This window comes from Pan troglodytes, chromosome 13, assembly GCF_028858775.2.
Source record: "Pan troglodytes isolate AG18354 chromosome 13, NHGRI_mPanTro3-v2.0_pri, whole genome shotgun sequence".
NCBI lineage: Eukaryota > Metazoa > Chordata > Mammalia > Primates > Hominidae > Pan > Pan troglodytes.
Genome location: NC_072411.2, coordinates 69,725,740 through 69,748,170, shown reverse-complemented (window position 1 = coordinate 69,748,170; position 22,431 = coordinate 69,725,740). Strand labels below are relative to the sequence as shown.

The 22,431-nt window shown below is 38.2% G+C and overlaps 2 protein-coding genes across 5 annotated transcripts in view; one reads left to right on the top strand and one right to left on the bottom strand.

Annotated features, from left to right (window-relative positions):
- B3GALT1 (beta-1,3-galactosyltransferase 1) overlaps window positions 1-22,431 on the bottom strand; it is a 496,697-nt gene that overhangs the window by 138,414 nt on the left and 335,852 nt on the right. The gene's annotated exons all lie outside the window — the stretch shown is intronic.
- On the top strand, window positions 19,438-22,136 carry LOC470576 (cTAGE family member 9-like). The gene is given in 2 exon segments (XM_054679928.1): window positions 19,438-21,749; window positions 21,751-22,136. Coding segments are annotated over 2 exon segments (2,346 nt in total). The 3' UTR covers window positions 21,785-22,136.

Here is a 22,431-nt window from a genome sequence, read left to right as displayed (position 1 = left end):
CAAACATAAGCAGTTCCTGCTAAGACAGCAAAGCACAGGGAGAAATAGATTGGAATTCTCACACTCATTGCTCTCCCTCTGTGGTTGGCGCATTGAGATGTTTAGCTGCTGTAGAAGCAGGAGGTCTCTAAACAGTCTAGTGAAATTTCATCTGCCAAATGCTGGAGTTAGTAGAGATCTAGGAAATATATTAAAAAAAGAATGGCCCCCAGAATTTACTGGCAAGTCCAAAGTAATAAAAAAGCAGAATTTGATATAACCAGGGGCTCTTTGCACTATCATTTTTCACCTTTGCCACATTCACTGTAGCTGACCTAAGCTATTTCTCTGTGTGGTTTTGGAAATTGGAAGGGGGGATTTAATGCTTCGCTTAAGCCTGCTTTCACTTGGCTCCAGCTGATTTATATTTACGATTGTATTCCTTTTCCCCCAGAGACAGCTGGAATATTGTTGGAGTGATTGTTTAAAATATAAAACCATGCGCAAATCCAGTTACTTGAACAGAGAGTGAGAAAATGATGGCAGCATAAGCAGAAAGGGAAGAGAAATAAAAGACTGAACATATTTAAAATGAGGAGGGGGCAGAAAAATGGGACTTATGAATAAGGTATTTGAAAACAGTTAGAAATCAAGCAAAGAAAGATGGATGGAAAAAGATATAAAAGAGAAAAATTGGAAGATAAAAGATGCAGAGAAAATATGATGAACAGAAGTCAACATACTTGGAACATGTCTCTCAGTCTCCCCTTTACATTATCAACTTAATAGAAAAGCAGTCCAGGAACGATACTTGGGGAATCAGATTGTTAGAAGGAAATTTTACAAGAGAAACTTTCATAATTTATTCTCTGTCCTCTGAAATCCGTATTTGAGAACTTTAAAAAAGTGACTGCCAAGGCTGTTGGGACTACCTGCACATCTTTTGGTGTCCTCAGGAGCAAATGGATCATGGCATTGATTTCACGGCCAAGGACTCACATGGTGCACAGGGGTCTCATTCTTGTCATTCATTTTTGGCTCTCTGAGTAATCTCTGTGTTCCTACACACTCAGACCACGTCCACAGAAACTGAAAAGTTGCTATTGCCTTACAGCAAAAGTGGCCTGGAAATTGATTTAACTTGGTGTTACAGTGGCAGCCACAAGCAAACAAACTTGTCAACTGGGGGGAAATGAGATCAAAGACTACTTCTACTTTTTTTTTTTCCCCTGTACATCCTGGCTTGGGTGAATAGTGACTAGACCAACATACATTTACTTCCTCACTGATTCACTCTGAAAGTATCATAGGGAGTTTCTTCTGCAGAACATTCCCTGGACTTATGTTACTGAATTTTTATAGCAACCAATATTTTTTATAGACCTGTAAATATGACTCTTGGATGTCAATAAACCCGTTAATTCCATGTCCTGCCTGTGCACAGGGAAAGTGACATGTTGTTTTGGAACTGAGCAGCCTGGGATCTCCTCTCTGACTCACTCTATGACCTTGAACTTAAACTGTCTGCTTCTTACTTTCCTGGCCTTGAAAGCTGAATAGCCGCAGTTAGATTAAACCAGGAAATGGCAACGTGCTTGGTACTTTCGAGTGAATTTGGTCATAACATCACCATGTTATTGGAGGAGGACAGTGTGTCATGGATCCTGTCAGTTGCCACACAACATCTCCTTAAGACCATCAGAGACACAGTGAAGCATTCCTGTTAGCCTCATCTGTGGAAACCTGAGCCAAAGGCAAATGGCTTTGAAGAATGTTAAGTTCCATGGGTCGTTTAATAGTAGAACACTGTTACGGAGATCTCATACTGACTTCATCAGCAACTAGCCTTCCATTCTTGGCAAGTCATTCGGAGCCTCTCTGTGCCTCTGCTGCTAGCTCTGTAAAATAGAGCTATGTGTTTTACAGGATTGTTGAGGCGATCAAATTGTAGGCAATTTGTTTTAGAAATTGAGACACTTGTTTTAGAAAGTGAGAAACTATTCAGGGCTGTCCAATCTTTTGGCTTCCCTGGGCCACCCTGGAAGAAGAAGAATTGTCTTGGGCCACACATAAAATACACTAAAGACAGCTGATGAGCTAAAAAAAAAAAAAATCTCAGTAAAACTCACAATGTTTTAAGAAAGATTAAGAATTTGTGTTGGGCCGCATTCAAACCTGTCCTGACCTGCCTGAGGCCTGCGGGCCATGGGTTGAACAAGCTTGATTTAAACAAATAAGGCATCACAAGGTAGGTATCATAATGGTTAAGAGTGCACTGGAACTAAACAGCCCGATGAGAAGTTATCCAGGGTGCCATCCATGTCAGAGAATGTTAAGGTATCCATAAGTTCCCCTCATGTCCCTGCCTCTAGACATCCTGCTAGTAAGAAGATCAGATTCTCCTCCCACTCCCAACAAACAATGCTCCTAAAACTGCCCTCACAGGGGTCACAGATAAACCCCCGATGGTTAGATTTAGTAGATGCTTTTCAGTCCAGCTGCCACTTACCAGCTGTGTAACCTTTTGCCTTATTTCTTTCAGCGTAAAATGGAAATAAAAACAGTACCTGTCTCATAGGATATTGTGGAGATTAACAAGGCAACATATCTAAAGAGTTTGCACCATCCCTGACATACTGTAAACACTCAAAGTGCTGGCTGTTAACAAAGCATAATCTTCCTAAGTCATCAAAAGAATATTCTTTGCTCTTCTTTTTCCTTCCATTTAATTATCTTCAATGTAGGGTCCTGATAGATTACTGTTATGTTACCAGAATACCACTACTACATGTATAAGAGAAATACCTTTCATTAAAGAACATTTTACTTTGCTTACACAAATAACCAGTTCAGAGGAAACATTTACTTCCCTTTTCTACTCCCTCCCCCACCTTATTCAATTATTGGTTTCCCTTGCAATCAGCCATTGTTTTGGTTCCATGCTGAGAGTGGGAACTCACAATGGAAGCAGTTGTTCTGCAGCAGTTTCCGTCCCACTAGCTTATTTCCAGGTGAAGTTAAATCTGTGCCAGTGGCATATCCACTGCATGTTGGCTCCAGGCCTGTGGAAAAGGCTCACCAGGACTTAATTCTGGCCATCTGCTGAAGGTTTAAAAATGTAATTGTCTGGAGTGACCACTGTGAATCCAAACAGGTTCAACTTCTAATTACGTCAGTACTACTCACAACTCTGTTTTTTAATGTGGTGCCAAAAATGAGGAGACTCGACAGAAAGTCTTACCATAATATTTTACAATATCAATAAAGCTTATCCACATGTCCAATTTACAATTTTATGCCTCTTAATGTATTCTAATTTTGGCTACACTGGCTGCGTGGACTGAGTTTACAGAAATATTGAGATCATAAAACGTCTGTTGCAATTAAAGGCATTGTGTATTTGTTTTATCACAATGGCATCAGGTTTGACATTGAGCTTAGAGTACTTGTTCTTGGCCATATTCACATAGAAATGTATTATGTAGGTTGTAATACTGTGTATAAAAAACTGCCCTTCCAAGTGAGTACAGCCTGGCTTAACAAAAGTGTTTCACCAAATCGTCATAAGTCAAAAGCAAAGTGAAAGTCTGTAGAATAAGTTCTAAGGGTTGAGGAATGGGAAAAACAGTATCTTGGAAAAGACAATTAATAGTTGGGGAAAGGGGGGTCTGGAAACAAATCTCCTTAAGTGTACAGAGCCATCAAGCACCACTGTTCTGACTTTGAGAGGACAGTCCATGATCCAACCTATCAGCAGAAAAGACGGTGGAACACGAAACAGAGGCTGCCTTGCAATGGAAGCCTTTAATTTTAAATTATGCCATGTAAATGGGAGATGCCTGCAGTAAAACCTGGTTTCCTTCATTCACACAGAGGGTGTGCTCAAATAGCCCTAGAAAATAATCAAATGAATTCCAGCATTTTGAAGAAAAAGATATTGGGAAAAGATAGACTGGTAGTACTGTCACAAAACAAAAGATGCTGCAGTTGCAAACTCATTTGAAACAACAGCAACTCACACAAGGCTCAAAGTGACTAATCCTGATTCCATATGGTGTTCAAACACAGGAAAGAAGGAAAAGTGCCTGGTTAGCCTTGGGCGCTGATGATCCTGGGGGTACACAAAATATGAAATCTTTTAAAACTAAGTGTGCAGAGAAATATCGTCTGGCACACACAGCAAGGAAGGGCTCAATACCTAGTTGAGGAATAAAGAAATAAATGAAGAATGTGTAGCATCAGTAGAATACAAGCTAACATTTACTGATGACTAGCTAGGTGCCAATTTTTTTTCACTTATTTAATCATTTCACAGATGAAAAATTGATCTCCAGAGAGATTAAATATTTGCCCAAATTTCAGCTAGTCAGTGTGCAGCTGAAATTTTACCTTAAGGCTGGTTACAGAACCAGAACTCTAAATCCTTATGGTTTAGTGGTTAGGAGTATGCTCGCTGGAGCCATGTTTCCTGGGTTCAAGTCCCTACTGCACCACTTACTAGTTTGAGGGGCTTACATGATCTCTTACAACTCAGTTTCCTCATCTACAAACTGAGGAGGATACTAGTACTTTCTTCATAGGTTTATTCTTTGAATTAACTGAGATAGTATTTGGAAGGAAATTCGTATGGAGTATGGCACATTGTAAGTACTCAATAAATGACAATTATAAATATCTTTAAAAGTACCTGCCACTGATTTTGTGTCTTGTTTTCATGTTGGCAGAGACATAAGACAATATTTCTGACCAAAATCTATGGTCAGAGCATCTTTCTAGACATTTATTCAAGTTATTGAATTTTATTCAGTTTCCTGCTAAATAATAATAATATTTGCCATTGGCAACTGCTTGTGTGGAAATACATAGACAGGAATTAGTAAAGAAGGGCGCCAGCTCTGAGTGGTATAAAGGACATGGGGTCTGGAGCCAGAAAACCAGTTTCAGTCTCAACTTTGTTAGTAGCTGTGTAGCTTTTGACAAACCAATTAATATCTTTGAGTCTGTCTCTGCCTTGGTAAAGAGAGTTCCTGATAATATAATAGTACTACCTCTCAGGAGATAATGGGTTTGAAAGTATTTTGTAAACTGTAAAGTACTAGACAAATATTAGTTATTATGTTAGCACCGTGAGAAGGTTTGAAAAAAGCAAGAAAACAACACTTTGCTAGTGAAGTTTGAAGAGCTTTCTAATTTGGGAGTTGTTGCAGACACCATTAAGAATTGAGACACACTATGCTAAATTTAGTTTAAAACAAACAAAAAAATGAAATGCAATTCAACCTTGAAAAAAAATGTAGCTTGCTGTATGTGTGGAAAGGACTCAAACAGATTGAGAGAAGCCTAGAGAGGAACATTGTGGATGAGCGCCCCGGTGGATATAGTAAGCCAGAAAATAGATTGGACCATTTACAATGTTGTGCGGTATTTAAAAGGGCAGTTCTATTTTTGGCTGTCATAAAGAGACAATGGACTCCTTTCTTTCTTTTGGAGCTGGAACAATGCTTGTGGTGCACCCTTCTGGGCACTGCAGGTCAGCTATAAGCCAAGATGGCTCACATACTACACACACAAACTCACACCCCCTGGAATTCCCCCTATGAAGGAGAAATGGGTCTAATTGGAGGAGGAAGACCTGCGGTGGGCTTGGCCACCACCTGCAGCTTGGCAGGTCAACAGGATGCCCCTTAGCTCTTTTCATGCTTTTATCAAAGGGATTTTGGCCACTTCACTTCTTCACATGACTTTTGGTTCTGCTTGAATCTATTTTGAGTCTAAGCATACAGACAGTGGGTAGGAAACAGGAGACTGTTGGGAATGCACTAGAAAGGATGGATGGATGTGATGATTGATAGAAATGTATCATTAAAATTTGGTAGGGAAACACGTTGAAGAATGAAACCAGACTTCATTAAAGATTTAAATAAAAATCTTACATAATAGAGAGAGGAAGAAATACACAGAATTGACAAGTTTTACTCACAGCAGAAGTTCCCACTGCAGGCCCTGGTGAGGTGTGACATTATACATAATTCCAGGCTATTATCGCCTTTCCATAATTATGAACACTCAGTCTCTGAGCTGGTGTTTCAGGGACCTACGTGCTCCTCCATTTCCCCACAGCTCTTCTCTAATTCCTTGACATCGTCCTAGTGTTAACTATTTGTACTTGCCCTTTGGCAGGGGAAGCATAGTAATGAGTGTGCCATTCAGGTGAATCCCTAGGGTAAATTAAGAAGCAGACAATGTTTGTCTTCCACCATCCTCCATCATTCTTGTTAGCACCTGTCCTCACCTGCCCATTCAACAAGTTACCCCTTAATGATTTTTAGGTGTCCCTGTGAGTGAGCAAGACTGCCTTTCCCTGATACTCACTCATGGTCCAGGACTTTCCCCATCATCCCCACTCCCTCCCTCACAGTTCACCAGGGCTGAGCCTTCTTCCTCAAGTCTTTCTTTCCAGTGTACTGAAACACATATAACAAACAAGTATATATGTAAGGTGATCATGACTTAATGGGATAGACAGTCAATTTATTCAACCAATACATTAAAATAAGGGCTAAGAAGAAAACATGTCAGAATCTGAGATAAAAAAAGCATTTCCATTTGTGTATTAATCCAGGGTATCTTCTTAATTCACAGTAAGATACTTTCTGGAATAAATGTTAAAACATCTGAACTCCATTTCAGTACAAAGGTATACACTGCAAGCCCCAATTAGAGAAATTTTGAAAAAAACCTAAATATTCAATAAAAAGTGGTTGTCTGTATACAATTAAACAATATGCAATCATTAAAAATGACTCTATGAAAGGATATTTAATGATATGGAAATACCACATAATCTTAAGTCTACAATACATAAGGTTTGCTTTTTAACATTCATGAAACTGGGAAATATTTCACAACAAACCCCCAAACAAGTCAACAGTTACTAAGCAGATCAGAAAGTCGTGACATAAAAGGTTGCCTGCATGAGCAAATGTAGCTATAAAAGAAAAGTTTCTGTTTATCTGTGTCTCACCTCAGTTATTTGTAATGGTATAGCCATATATATTTAATTTTCACTTGTTTGTACCTCTAATTGTCATTTTATTTGTCAATCTGTCTTAAAATACATTTTGGTGCAGCTTTACTTATTTATTTATTTTGATGGAGTCTCACGCTGTCACCCAGGCTGGAGTGCAGTGGCGTGATCTCACCTCACTGCAATCTTCACCTCCCAGATTCAAATGATTCTCCTGCCTCAGCCTCCCGAGTAGCTGAAATTACAGGTGGTGCCACCATGCCTGGCTAATTTTTGTATTTTTAGTAGAGACTGGGTTTCGCCATGTTGGCCAGGCTGGTCTCAAACTCCTGACCTCAGGTGATCCGCTCCCCCTTGGCCTCCCAAAGTGTTGAGATTATAGGCATGAGCCACCATACCCGGCCTGGTGCAGCTTTGACACGAAAAATATTGTGTATACAGAAGATTGTGTTTGTCACATGGCAGACACTGCGATTAAAGGTACTAGAAATAGCCAAATCTCCAGGACTAGATTGCAGAAGGTTCAAAACCAGAAGAAGCTAGTGTGACTGATTCAGACAACATGAAGGACTCTCATTCAGACACCAATGTATCAAAAGCTTCTAGCTGACTTTCAAGACAAGCTGTTTAACTTTCATCCATTTGTAATACAATTAAGCAGAAAACGAAACTGAATCTAGCCAAATAAAAAATTCCTGTGAGGCCTTGGAAGTTCTTTGATTTGCCTCACAAGTTTAATATCAACCCCGAATGTAAGAAAGATGTCTTGATAAAGAGCCTGTTATGAGAAAAAACAAGGAGAGGAATTCTGCCGTAGGATGGAATGTACCCAGCCTCTCAAATATACCTTATTTTCAATGATTTTGATGACAATTCTAAATCATCTTGGACTTCTTAGGTGCTGATATTTAGATGAGATTTGGATGAATTTTAAATTGATGCAGTAATGGGTTGAGATTTTGGGGTATGCTGGAATGTGGTGAATGGGTTTTGCACGTGGAATGAACATGAATCTTTGGGAATCAGAAGATGGACTGTGGTAGGCTAAACAGTGCCCCCCCCACCCAAAAGGTCTGTTTTCTTTCTAATCCTAGGAGCCAATGCGTATTATCTTATATGTGATTAAATTCAGGTCTTTAGAAGAAGCGATTATCTAACTAGTTGGCTGGCCAAGTTAGTTATTAATGCAGAGTGAGTTAGTTCTCTGAGCCTTGGAACTTTGAAATGAGAACGACTGAAGATTAAAACACTAGAAAATGAGCTATAAGAGTGTGAACAAAAGCTGATGGAGATAATCACATCTAGCTTCCAAAAGACAAAGGTTAAATCCATCATTTGCAAAACTGTCCTTCGTTTTGGCTACGGGGCTCTGTGACATTAATGGTATCTCTAAGCTAAAAAAAAAAAAGTAAAGATGCCTTGTACTGGTCAATGATCTTCTGGCCTGAAGCAAACTACTCTGATTTAATTGCCTGTTACCTGGGACAAAGAAAGGGGTCAAAGGTTTTTCATGACATAGCTTTACACCTGTACTCAATCAGTCAGTTTGCAAAGAACATATATCTTCCCTAGCCTTGGTCAAGGGTGAATGAGCATGTGACATAAAAATGATGAAGTGCCTAAAGCAAAGAGATATTAAAGGCCAGATGCCAAATGTTGCTTACATGTAAACAACAATGAATCTAAGGATGCTTGAGGTTATTTCAGATTCTATTCTGCAAGGCAGAAAGCACTGGGTATACAGCCAGTTAGACTGAAGTGTGAAACTGCCTCTGCTACATACCAGTTGTGTTAAATTAGACATGTTATTAATTTCTCTGGGCCTTGATTCCCTCAACTGTAAACTGGGGATAATGATTTTTATCTCATAGAGATGTTATGAATGTCAACTAGACAAAGTATATAAAATATTTAATCTGGTGCCCTGTGCAAATCCAGTCACATTGTTCTTTGTTGCTACATTCCCAAATAGGAGGTTTGTCACATTCCAAGTCTAAAACGGAGGAATACTTTGGGGGCAGGAAAGGTTTTCCAATCATCCTTAAATCATGCTTACTGGTTGCTTTTAAGGTTAGTCTTGGTTACTCTTTAAGTCAGTCTCTGTCTTGGGCAGGGCAATATGCCTGGACCAGGGGCAGGTGGGCGGATTCCTGGCAAAGATGGGGCTAGCACAAAGAAGGCGATGAATAGGTAGAGGGTAGGACTGGAAATATTAACCTGCAGTGTAAGGCCTCTGGGCTTGAAAAACATAGGTTCCATTTCAAAAACTAGTCATAGCAAGACTCACAAAGAAGCTTGGTGTGCTAGAAATACTTGGAAGCAGGGCAGACCTAAGCTGGAGAAGCAGGCTAAAAACATGAGTCCCTTAGATAAGTTCCATGGATAGCTCCAAGGGAAGCCATTTCTTTCTGCCTGTAAAGGAGACAACTCAGACTTATCGAACTGATTTTATGGAGAAACCAACATATCCCTGTCTTAAAGGCCCAAGATCTGTTAAAGCATATTTGATCCCCAACATCAGAGAAAATTTTAATCCCATAAATATTTGAAAATATAGGTCAGCAGTGGCATAATATCTGCACAGAAGTCTTCTGAATTGGTTCTTCTATACAGAGAAAGAAGTCAACTGTCACTTTAATTGGTTTGACTTAGGGTTACCCTTCCTTCTTAGAGATCCTGAACTAACACATGGTTCTGTCAGGAAGGTCTTCATCTCCTTGAACACTACTATGATGCTGGAGTTTGGGGTTCATGGGGTCAACTGTGGAATGTTTCAACTAGATGAGGTCAGAGTGTGGAAGAGGGTTTTGGGGTATATTTTTCCAGGGCCAAATTTATTTCAGTCCATTAGACAGTCTAACCACACTTATATTAAGGGTTCAAAAAGAAGTGGACTTAAATTCTGCCCTACTTTCCATGTACCCTTGGGAAAGTATTTTAGCCCTTCTTAGCTTCTGTTTTCTAAAAACTGAAGGGACTGAACTTAAATACCTTAGGAACAGACAAGAAATTTTATTATAAAAGATAAGAAATTTGGAGTATTTGGCTTAACATTATTAGTTCAGGGTTTCCAGAGATGCAACATTTATTCCTGAGGAAAATGAACTGCCAAAGTCCAAATAATCATGACTCAACCAAGCACTTCCAGGACCACACACAAAATATATATCAAGGTATCACTGGCTTGGTTGCAAAGTACCATGGTGTCTTAGAACTGGGACAAGAGTATAGAAGCCAGTCAGTGCTTCTAGGACAAGAATTGGTAGAAATATGGGCTTCATATATGGCTTTGAATTGACAGTTGTCCTCCAAGTTTTGAGGCTTCTAGATGACAGACAGTAGGGTTTTATAAGTTCAAAATGCTGAAGGGCAGTACATCAGAATACAGGAGAGAGCTGTGGGCTAAAATGCCCCTGCTGGAACACACAGGTTTTGTATTATAGGAACCTCTCTGACAATGAAGTGTTTGACTTAATAGTTTTTACATTCTTTTGGACAAATGAGTCTCATTGTCATTTCTGAATAATAAAACTGGGGTTCTCCAGTGGTCATGTTCTCCAAGCACTGAATGGAAAAAGGTATCGTCTTTTCTGGAGCTGTGATTCTCAAAGTGTGGTCCCTGGACACCTGTAGGTCTCTGATACTATTTGAGGAGGTCCTTTTGCAACTGCGTATCTCCATGAAGCCTGAGTTTTTTTCTTATACTCCAACTAAAATAACAGATCATGGCACATTGATTGCAAAAGCAGATATGAGAAACCAGCTGTTTTCCTTTGGGCCAGCCACTGTCATCTTCTCGCTGATTTGTAAAGTATAATTCTCTTTTTTCTTAAAAAGATATGATTTATTTCTAATATATAACGAATGTATTGCTTCTTTAAAATTCAATAAAAGGTGTTAACATTATCAGCTTTAAATTATAACATGGTAAATGTTGATAAATATAACCCATATAGTAAAAAGCTCTTTGGGGTCTTCAATAATTTCTAAGAGAGTAAAGGGTCAGAGATCAAAAAGTTTGACAAAACTACTATAGAGGCATAAGAATTCAAGTTCTTCTGAATAAGTAACCAGTCCTTTAATAATAGCTTAAAGGTGAACAAATACGTTTGGTTTCCGAGTTTGTAGATGTTAAGTTGTCTGGGAAATACTAGCGCTGCCCTTGGGGTGTTTAGATTATTTACTTGTTTTGATGTGGGGCTGGCTCATCAGGCATGTGAGGTTTCCCCTGTAGGACTCTGAGTCCCTCCACTGTGGACTGGATTTAAGCTTTGGAATAAACCTTGTAGATAATATTGATGGGCATTACAATATTCACTTACATTTCAGCCTCTGGAGTAAACCAAGAATCAAAGAGAGTGTTGCACAACCAGGCATGGTTGAATTGACTGAAGACAAATTTAACATAAATGCAAGGAGAATGTCTATTGATGTTGGTGCCAAATATTCCATTTTGAAATGTTATCTCTAGGTAACTGGTTGAATCTTCATCACTTAGATGTATCATATGTAAAAAAACTGTCACTCAATATTTCACTAGAGTGTAATTTATAGGAAACAGTAAACAATACTGTTAAGCTTTATATTCAGAGCAAAAAGACTTATGACTATAGGCCAATCTCAGCAAACTAGGCTAATGAGATGAAGTTCAAACTAAATATATGAAAATAAATTGACAATGGGGTCAGGCACGGTGGCTTAAGCCTGTAATCCCAGCAATTTGGGAGGCAGAGGTGAGTGGATCACCTGAGGTCAGGAGTTCGAGACCAGCCTGACCAGTATGGTGAAACCCTGTCTCTACTAAAAATACAAAAATTAGCTGGGTGTGGTGGCATGCACCTGTAGTCCCAGTTACTCGAGGGGCTAAGACAGGAGAATTGCTTGAACACAAGAGGCAGAGGTTGCAGTGAGTTGAGATCACACCACTGCACTTTAGCCTGGGGGCAACAGAGTGAGACTTTGTCTCAAAAAAACAAAAAAAAAAAAAAAAAGGAAAGAAAGAAAATAAATTGAGAATGGTAATATGTTCAAATAAAACATTTAAATGAATTAAATCTTAATATTTTGAAGTATATGTCAAATTTCTGGTTAATAAATAACAGCATTTTAAAATACATCTATTGTTGGGCTTATTTTAATGAAAGCAAAACTTCTGCTTTGAAATTTTCATTAAGTCCTGTAGTTTCACTCCTCTTTAGTTTTTACATCTACTAAATGAGAAGACTGCATCAATAATCACCAGTTCTAACATTCATTCCAATGTAAGCCATAAACAGAGTAGGTTTCTTAAGTAGAGTCTGTTCTCTCAGGTAGTTTAAACATGTCACCTGCTGTGCTTTATTTCTTTTTGTTTGTCCTATAAACTATATTTGCTATGAAGTTCTACAGTGAAATTCATCACAACCTTAGAAAAGATCGACCCAAAATAGTGACTGCTGACACTAGTTAAGTGATATTAAGTGGTATTTTACAGAAAACTTTGAGACTATCTTCACAGAAAATTATAGTATTTCAGGAAAGAGTAGAATTTTTACCTGTAAGGAATTTAGACCTTTCAATAAAATAATTTTGGACTCATCTATCATTGAACTTTCTCTTTTCCTTTACACTTTTTTTCTGGGTTACCTTGGAGGTGGTGACAGTGGAGTAGAGATAGAAGCCAAAGGAAGAAATAATTTTGGGGCCAATTCAGTTTTATGTCCCTGGTTCACTAAAATTCATGTCACTTGATTTAGGAATTTTGAGCTTTTACTACTTCTGATTTTTGTCCAATTCTAAACAAATCTTTCCTAAAGCATATGATTCCCAGGGCAGTGGAATAAAGCTCTTATCAAAGACCACGCTAATTCAAAGCCATCAGCTTATGGTTTGTCTACCATGCTATTGCATTTTAAGTAAATTATTATGTAAAATTCTGGCTTCAGCGGTATTAAGGATACGCAGGAGTCATGAACTCTGTATGATTATAAAAAACTTGAATCTTCATTAAAGGACATAGAAAGTTAATTAAAAGCTAATTAAAAGGAACGAAGATTTCTGAATATCTGATATTCTCTACTTATTCAGTGCATTTGGAAAGTTGAAAACTGTGGTCAATGTCAGGTCACAGACACTAAAGTCTTTCTCTTGGGTTAATTGCAGCCTCTTGACTTTGCTTGAGAAGAGCAGTCAATTGTTTATATAATTTGTAATTCACTGTTATGTCAAAAGGAGAAAAAAGTATTCAGTCCATAAAGTATTACATAGATTCATTATCTTCGGAGTATCTGTGCAGAGAATTCTCAACTACAAATGGAATTTATACTTACATTGCAGTGCATTTATACTATAGCCTACCTCAAAGCCTATGATCATTATACAAAGATTCCAAGTAAACGAGTACTGGTACTAGAATTAACATTTGAGAAGACTAATTAGTTGACTCCTTTATCCTCTTTACACAGAATAAATTTCTTCAACAAAAGCAATTTGGAGAGAATACTACAGCCAAGGGTGATAATTTGAAGAAACAATCAAAATAAATGAAAAACACTGGATTCATCATTACAGAATATTTATCATTAGAGACAAATAATTGAACCCTCCAAGAGTTCAGGAAAATGAAAAGAAAATAGTGCCACTGAAGTGGCAAATGCCAGTCCCTGACTGCTCTCAACCTCTAGTTTACTACCTGGCTGGAATTTCATTTGCCTACAGGACCAGCCCTCCCCAGATTCAGAGCCATTGCTGCCTGATGGCCAGGGTATGCTCAGAGCCCTAGGTAGCTCTCCTTGGGATGTGTCAGCCACAGCCAGGTCTCCAAGATTCTACATTGATTTCTTCTTCTTTTCTGAGTTGGATGTTTCTTGTTTTGAAACATTGGCTTTGTGCCCTGGCGCTTTGCACAGCTTTCCCCAGTTTTCTCCTCTTTTCTCTATTTTGAGGTCTGATTCTTATTCTATCAATTTCTAGCTGCTGTCTGTGTTCTTGTTCCCATAGGCAGTGCATCCAGAAAGATAACACAACACTGTTATACCTCTCTTAAGATACATCTGGCATTTTCTGATGGGAAAAAAAAATCTAACTTATATGGCTATTTCCTGTTTCTGCCTCTGTCCACAAAGAGGAATTTTTACAGCAGGGAATAATCAAAGGCAATACAGTGAGATCTACCAACTCTCCCTTTTCTGCACTGCTTCAATTGCTCACAAATGGTTTCCCTTTCCTCAGCTTTAACTGCATATAAACCTGCTAAATTCTTTCGTGTTGTCCAAATAGAAGCTCTGATCAGATACCAGCATTTCCTGGTTGCATTAAATAAATTATCTGTAACTGTGTATTTGCTTTAGCACATAAACTAAATTGTCTGTAACGGAGTGTATTTTCAATGACGAATAACACCTGCACAGCATTTTCTGGCTGAGATGAGAGAGAGAAGAGAAGGAGTGAGAGAAGGAAGAGAGAGAAAGATGGAGATATATAGAGAGAGACGGGGGACAGAGAGAGAGAGAGAAAAAAGGAGGGAGATGAAGAAAGAATGCTGAACAGTAACAATAACAATAACAACAACATACAATAGAAAGTTGATTTCATAGGATGGCTCATGTGAGATTCCCAATGCATCTTTTGTACCTCTTCTCTAGGGGAAACTTGAGAATATTACACTCTCAGTGTTCCAAAGGCAGAAACATGCCAGTCAGAAAGCCCCATGTAATATCCTCAGTAAACAATTAACCAAACCAAAATTTCAAGAATGGTTACAAAGAGCATCAATGTGTAGCAGAGGTATTTTCTCCTGGAGGACATTTAAACAACACCACACTCCAATGCACCATTTCCAAAACCAAAGTCTTCTTTCAACAGCATTGACATATATGTATTGAATGACACCGAGTAGATGAATGAATGAATAAATGAGGTTGTCACATGTCCTGTCCCTGGGATTCTTCTTTGGTGACTATGCAGCTGTGTAAAAACCTTCTTTTTGTTGAACTCCCGAAATGAGATCCTCTTCATGGATCTTGCAAGTTGTGTGACCGTGTTACTTTAATGCAAGTGGTGTTTATTGACAGTGACTGAGTTTGGCACCATTTGTAATCATCTGAATACAAAAACTGGGAAAAATTCCAGTGTCCAGATGTTTGCCATGCTGTAGGTGAAGCAGACAGATAATGGAATGTTTTAACTTCCCCCCAGATGTTTTAGCTAGTGTCATCATAATATCCCCTCTACCAGCAAAGACCAAATAAGTGATTAAATTAGTAGACAGCATCAAACCACAAAACTAAATAAATAAAAATCAATTTCACCATATAAAAGCCAATTCCTAAGTAGAAAATGTTGATATAAAACAAGTACTGCTTTTATCAAAATGTTCAATCCTGCTTTATCTCTAGAGTTGCATTACTGAGAAAGCCCATTATGTAAAAAAATATATATAACATTTTAATCACAACATATGATGTAAAGGAAACCACACACTAGTTTGCTAGAATTTTAGACATGGTACAACTCAGTTTGCTCAAGTGCAGCGGTTGTAACTCCCCATTCACCAAAGGACCTGTTACTGGGCCAGGCTTCCTGGACTTTCTTTTTTTTTTTTTTTTGAGACAGGGTCTCGCTCTGTCGCCCAGGCTGGAGTGCAATGGTGAGATCTCAGCTCACTGCAACCTCTGCCTCCTGGGTTCAAGTGACTCTCCTGCCTCAGCCTCCTGAGTAGCTGGGATTACAGGCACGTGCCACCATACCTGGCTAATTTTTGTATTCTTTAGTAGAGATGGGGTTTCACCATGTTGGTCATGCTGGTCTTGAACTCCTGACCTCTTGATCTGCCTGCCTCGGCCTCCCAAAGTGCTGGATTACAGGCGTGAGCCACCACGCCCAGTCCCCTGCACTTTCTTATCTATCACCTTTGTTATCTACTGCTCTGATAAACAAAGAATCAAGCCTCTCAAACAAAGCAGTTGTATCTAGTGACCAACAAGCTTTTCCTCTGCAGGTATAAAGTTGGGACTAGGATTCTATTATAACAGATGGCAATCACAGACATGAAATCCTATTTTCTATAAATTTGATAAGCTTGTGTTAAATTATATTAGGTAAACTTTAGTGCAAAAAGAGCACTTGCAATCATTTAGTATTTATTATTACTCTTGTAGCATATCAAGCACGCATTCACGGAATCTGCCTGTACGTCAAGCATATTATTTGCAAAATTCATAACTAAAAAGGTATTTACATATCATTTAAAAGCATCTCAAAAAATCAATGCACATACATGAACACATATCTGACACAAAAACATAGAAAATGAGTAAACTCAAACAAAATTATAGTCATGAAACTTGGGATAATTTCAAACTCTCTAAATAGAAATGCTAGCGTGCTTTGGTAGTCAAGCTGAATATGTCACTATTTTGCTTGACCTTGACTGCTATAATAACTAATGCTATTTTTTAGATTAATTTGTGTATTGATAATAAATCTATTACTGAGATGATGTTGCATGAATCAAACATCTTTCCTACTGAAGTGTACGTTGTTAAATTGTACACTAGAATTCCTATCTACCTATTGACAGCATTCCAGATATGCTACCCCAAAATAAGGCACCTTGGCATTTGAGAAAACAGCAGAAACAGGAAGTTCTCTGTTGTCCTCCCCTGAAGCAGGCCATAAAACTTATTAGAAAGGTCATTTTCTGACCTTCTCCCTCCTTTCTCCCCTGAACACCCTCATGTGACAGGTGTCCTACCCTCTACCAGAAAAGAAGGAATGTCACACAGGGACACAAAGAATCTAAACAAACAGGCCTTGCTAAATCTCCTCTGACCCAGTTGATGACCATTAGATCATGCCCTTTTGTCCTCCCGTCACACTTCTGCGCAACTCTTTATAAAAACACACAGTTTTCCTGTTTCTTGGGTCTTCAATTTTGAAGGCCTTGTGTCACATAAAACATAATAAATACATTTGTATGAAATAATTTAAAATTTATCAAATAGATTTGTATCTTGTTAATCTATCTTTTTTATAGGAGTCTCAGCCATGAACCTAGCAACTGGTGAAGAAAAATATTGCTTTTCTCCCCTCCACTGTTCTACACTTAAAACTTAGTGATTGCAAAAACTAATATTGACACTCAAAAGCAATATTTTTTAAGAATATATTCGGCATATGCAGAATGACACTAACATATTTATATCATGTCTTTGCCCTGCAGAACAAAGATGATATTTGATTGTTTCATGAATCATAAGAGAGGTTTGAAATTGGGGATTTTTTTTTTGTTTATGAACCAATTTGGATAAATCCTGTTTAATAACTGTTAATCCACATTTAACACAACTCTTGCAAGAAAAGAATCTTAATTCTTGCTGAGAAAGTTGCTCTTCCTTTCCTGACCTTCTGTAATTTGGCCACAGTTTGATTCATGCTTGTTTTTCTGTTCTCCCCTCTTGTGTACTCTATAATCCAAACAAATCAAAATGCTCTGCATTTCTGCCTTCATCAACCTGAGTTTTCTGATGAAAAGACCTCCCCCTAACTGGACAAACACATTTAAAAAAACTGTAACAGATCATACAAAAGGAAGAAATATAATTATTCCTTAACATGTTAAAATGATTTCACTAGTAAACAAATAAAAATGAAAGCATGAAGAAAATTGCATTTTTTAACCTATTAAATTGCATAGAGACAGATGGATAGACATTCCTTTGCTGACAATATTGAGGTGAATCTGGAAACTTCATGTATGGCTGGAAAAAGAATTAATTATCTTGCCTTTGCCAAATAAATTGGCATCATATATTAACAGTTGTAAAAATGTTCAGAAGCATAGATCTCATAATCCCACATTTATAAACTTATCCTACATAAAGAAACCAAAGGAGGAGGAATAAATCTTACCTATAAAGATCTGTTTTTCTAATATCATAACTTAATGTCAAATAATAGTGAATAAACTAATTAAATTATGTTAAGCAGAATATTATGTTGCAACCAAAAAAGATGACAATTATGAGGACAGGTGTGGTGACAAAGGAACGTACTTTTAATAAGTAAGTTGAAAAGTTAAAAAAAACTATGTATAACAACATGACTATCACTGTATAAAACATGTATAGTAGGGGGAGGGATAGCATTAGGAGATATACCTAATGCTAAATGACGAGTTAATGGGTGCAGCACACCAACATGGCACATGTATACATATGTAACAAACCTGCACATTGTGCACATGTACCCTAAAACTTAAAGTATAAAAAAAAAACCTCATAGATAATCCAGATATTGGAGTTAATAGATAGGGCATCATAATATCTATGATCAATATAAAGGAAAGAAAGAAAAAATGAAAGACAAAACAGGTTGTGTCAGATTTCTTTCTGGCAGCTCTAAAATACTCACTTTATTTTCATAGATTCTAATTTCCTATATGATTGATGTTTCAAGCAAAAATCATAGCATTGTCTAGTGTTATTCCAAATGTATGTAAGACAATTACACTACAAATTTGAGAGGGTAAAGAGACATAATATGACAGAGGGTTGCTACACTTCACTCAGACTGGAATAAAGATGATACCAATTGACTGTGATGATGTATATATAAAGGAATATACACTAAGCTATAAAATGCAACCACTAAGCTATAAAATGCAACCAAAAAAACTATAAAAAAGAAGATACACTATAAACACTATGAATAACAAAATGGAATTCTAAAAGAAATGTTCAAGTGACCCACAGGAAGTCATCAAAAATAAGCAGAGAAACAAGAATTGATACAGAAAACAAAAAATGTCAGGCTTATGCACTAAAGTATCAACAATTAGTTTAATTATGAATGATCTACCAAGAGACAGATAATAGAAGAGTGTATTTAAAACTATGACCCTTTCTTATATGTTTCTTGTGTGCTGTGTACAAGAAACTCACTTGAAATTTACCAATACAGGGCAGGCCAAATTTAAAGGATGAAAAAAGATATATTACACAAACATTAATGAAAGGAAAGCAACAGTGCCTGTATGTATATCAGATAAAGCAAAGAAAATTACCAGAAACAGAGAGATTATATAATGATCAAAGGTTTAATCTATGAAGAAGACAGCAATTTTAAAAGTGTATTCACCAAAAAATAGAGCTTCAAAATATATGATGTGAAAACTGCCAGAACTAAGGTGGGTCGGGCTCGGACCAGCGCTGCCTCAGGATGTAAAGTGTAACAGGGGGGCCGGGGGAGGGTGCGGGGGGCAGCATGGGCCTGCGGGGCCTGTGAGGCCTGTGGGTGCCCGCATTCCCCAGCTCCCTCCGCAGCCGGCTCCGCAGTAGTCCGCTCCGGTTGGCTGCCGCGTGCGGATGCGGGTTCCAGACCCAAGGCTGCGTGTTCTCCACCGCTTGTTGTGGCCAGTGTTACTGCGGTGACCGCCAGAGCAGCTTGGCACTATGGAGGAGCCTGGCGCTACCCCTCGGCCCTACTTGGGGCTGGTCCTGGAGGAGCTACGCAGAGTTGTGGCAGCACTACCTGAGAGTATGAGACAAGATTCGAATCCTTATGGTTTTCCGTGCGAACTGGTGGTATGTGCAGCTGTTGTTGGATTTTTTGTTGTTCTCCTTTTTTTGTGGAGAAGTTTTAGATCTGTTAGGAATCGGCTTTATGTGGGAAGAGAGAAAAAACTTGGTGAAATGCTTTCTGGACTAATTGAAGAAAAATGTAAACTACTTGAAAAATTTAGCCTTATTCAAAAAGAGTATGAAGGCTATGAAGTACAGTCATCTTTAGAGGATGCCAGCTTTGAGAAGGCGGCAGCAGAAGCACGAAGTTTGGAGGCAACCTGTGAAAAGCTGAACAGGTCCAATTCTGAACTTGAGGATGAAATCCTCTGTCTAGAAATAGAGTTAAAAGAAGAGAAATCTAAACATTCTCAACAAGATGAACTGATGGCGGATATTTCAAAAAGGATACAATCTCTAGAAGATGAGTCAAAATCCCTCAAATCACAAATAGCTGAAGCCAGAATCATCTGCAAGATTCTTCCAGTGACTGAAGAACGACGGGCGATAGCAATAAAAGATGCTTTGAGTGAAAATTCTCAACTTCAGGAAAGCCAGAAACAGCTTTTGCAAGAAGCTGAAGTATGGAAAGAACAAGTGAGTGAACTTAATAAACAGAAAATAACATTTGAAGACTCCAAAGTGTACGCAGAACAAGTTCTAAATGATAAAGAAAATCACAACAAGACTCTGACTGGACACTTGCTAAAGATGAAAGATCAGGCTGCTATGCTTGAAGAAGACACAACGGATGATGATAACTTGGAATTAGAAGTGAACAGTCAATCGGAAAATGGTGCTTACTTAGATGATCCTCCCAAACGAGCTTTGAAGAAACTGATTCATGCTACTAAGTTAAATGTTTCTTTAAAAGCCTTAGAAGGAGAAAGAAACCACATTATTATTCAGTTATCTGAAGTGGACAAAACAAAGGAAGAGCTTACAGAGCATATTAAAAATCTTCAGACTCAACAAGCATCTTTGCAGTCAGAAAACATATATTTTGAAAGTGAGAATCAGAAGCTTCAACAGAAACTTAAAATAATGACTGAACTATATCAAGAAAATGAAATGACACTCCACAGGAAATTGACAATAGAGGAAAATTACCGGATAGAGGAAGAAGAGAAGCTTTCTAAAGTGGAAGAAAAGATCAGCCATGTCACTGAAGAGCTGGAGACCTATAGAAAGCTAGCCAAAGATCTTGAAGAAGAATTGGAGAGAACTGTTCATTTTTATCAAAAGCAGGTTATTTCCTACGAGAAAAAAGGACATAATAATTGGTTGGCAGCTCGGACTGCTGAAAGAAACCTCAATGATTTAAGGAAAGAAAATGCTCACAACAAACAAAAATTAACTGAAACAGAGTTTAAATTTGAACTTTTAGAAAAAGATCCTAATGCACTTGATGTTTCAAATACAGCATTTGGCAGAGAGCTTTCGCCATATGGTCCCTCACCATTGGGTCAGCCTTCATCTGAAACGAGAGCTTTTCTCTCTCCTCAAACTTTGTTGGAGGATCCACTCAGACTCTCACCTGTGCTTCCAGGGGGAGGAGGAAGCCCAAGCAGCCCAGGGAATCCTCTGGACCATCAGATTACCAATAAAAGAGGAGAACCAAGCTGTGATAGGTCAACTGATGCTCACAGGGCTCCTTCTGACACTGGGTCCCTCTCATCTCCATGGGAACAGGACCGTAGGATGATGTTTCCTCCACCAGGACAATCATATCCTGATTCAGCTCTTCCTCCACAAAGGGAAGACAGATTTTATTCTAATTCTGATAGACTGTCTGGACCAGCAGAACTCAGAAGTTTTAATATGCCTTGTTTGGATAAAATGGATGGGTCAATGCCTTCAGAAATGGAATCCACTAGAAATGATGCCAAAGATGATCCTGGTCATTTAAATGTGCCTGATTCATCTCTCCCTGCTGAAAATGAAGCAACTGGCCCTGGCTTTATTCCTCCACCTCTTGCTGCAATCAGTGGTCCATTGTTTCCAGTGGATACAAGGGGCCTGTTCACCAGAAGAGGACCTCCTTTCCCCCAACCTCCTCCAGGAACCATGTTTGGAGCTTCACGAGGTTATTTTCTATCAAGGGATTTCCCAGGTCCACCACATGCTCCATTTGCAATGAGAAACATCTATCCACCGAGGGGTTTACCTCCTTACTTTCATCCAAGACCTGGATTTTACCCCAACCCCACATTCTGAAGGTAGAAGCAAGTTCCCTTGAGGGTTGATTCCACCTTCAAAGGAGCCTGCTACTGAACATCCAGAACCACAGCAAGAAATCTGACAATATTTTTGCTTTCTTCAAAAGCAATTTTGACTGATCTCATTTTCAGTTTAAGTAACTGCTGTTACTTAAGTGATTACACTTTTCTCAAATTGAAGTTTAATGGAATTACAGTTCTCAGGATAGTATTTTGTAAATAAAGATGGTTTAAATATGAAAAAAACAAAACCAAAATGTATAGTGATGTAGAAACATGTCTGAAAGATATACAATACAGATAAGTTTGTTAGGATGGTGCAATTAAGTGTGTTTTCCCATGTGATTTCCATTTTATAGAATTTTCACTTCATTTTGTGATAATAATTAATTAAAACAATTAAAATTCATGTTTCATCTCTCAGTTCAAACAGATCTTCCTTCCAAGAAAACCTTCGTAATGCCTTATTTATATTTTATTCTTGGAATTTATACATGTTCTTGCAGTAGAGTTATCAGTGAACTTGTAGTAAGCTAATAAGTTGTGTAATTACTTGTTTCTAGATTTTGGAAATGGGCACAAGAGTTTGTAAATAGATCTATGTTTCATTAGTAGTAAGAATTGTGACTAAAATTTTGAGATGCACTCAGTTGTCTATTCTGCTCAG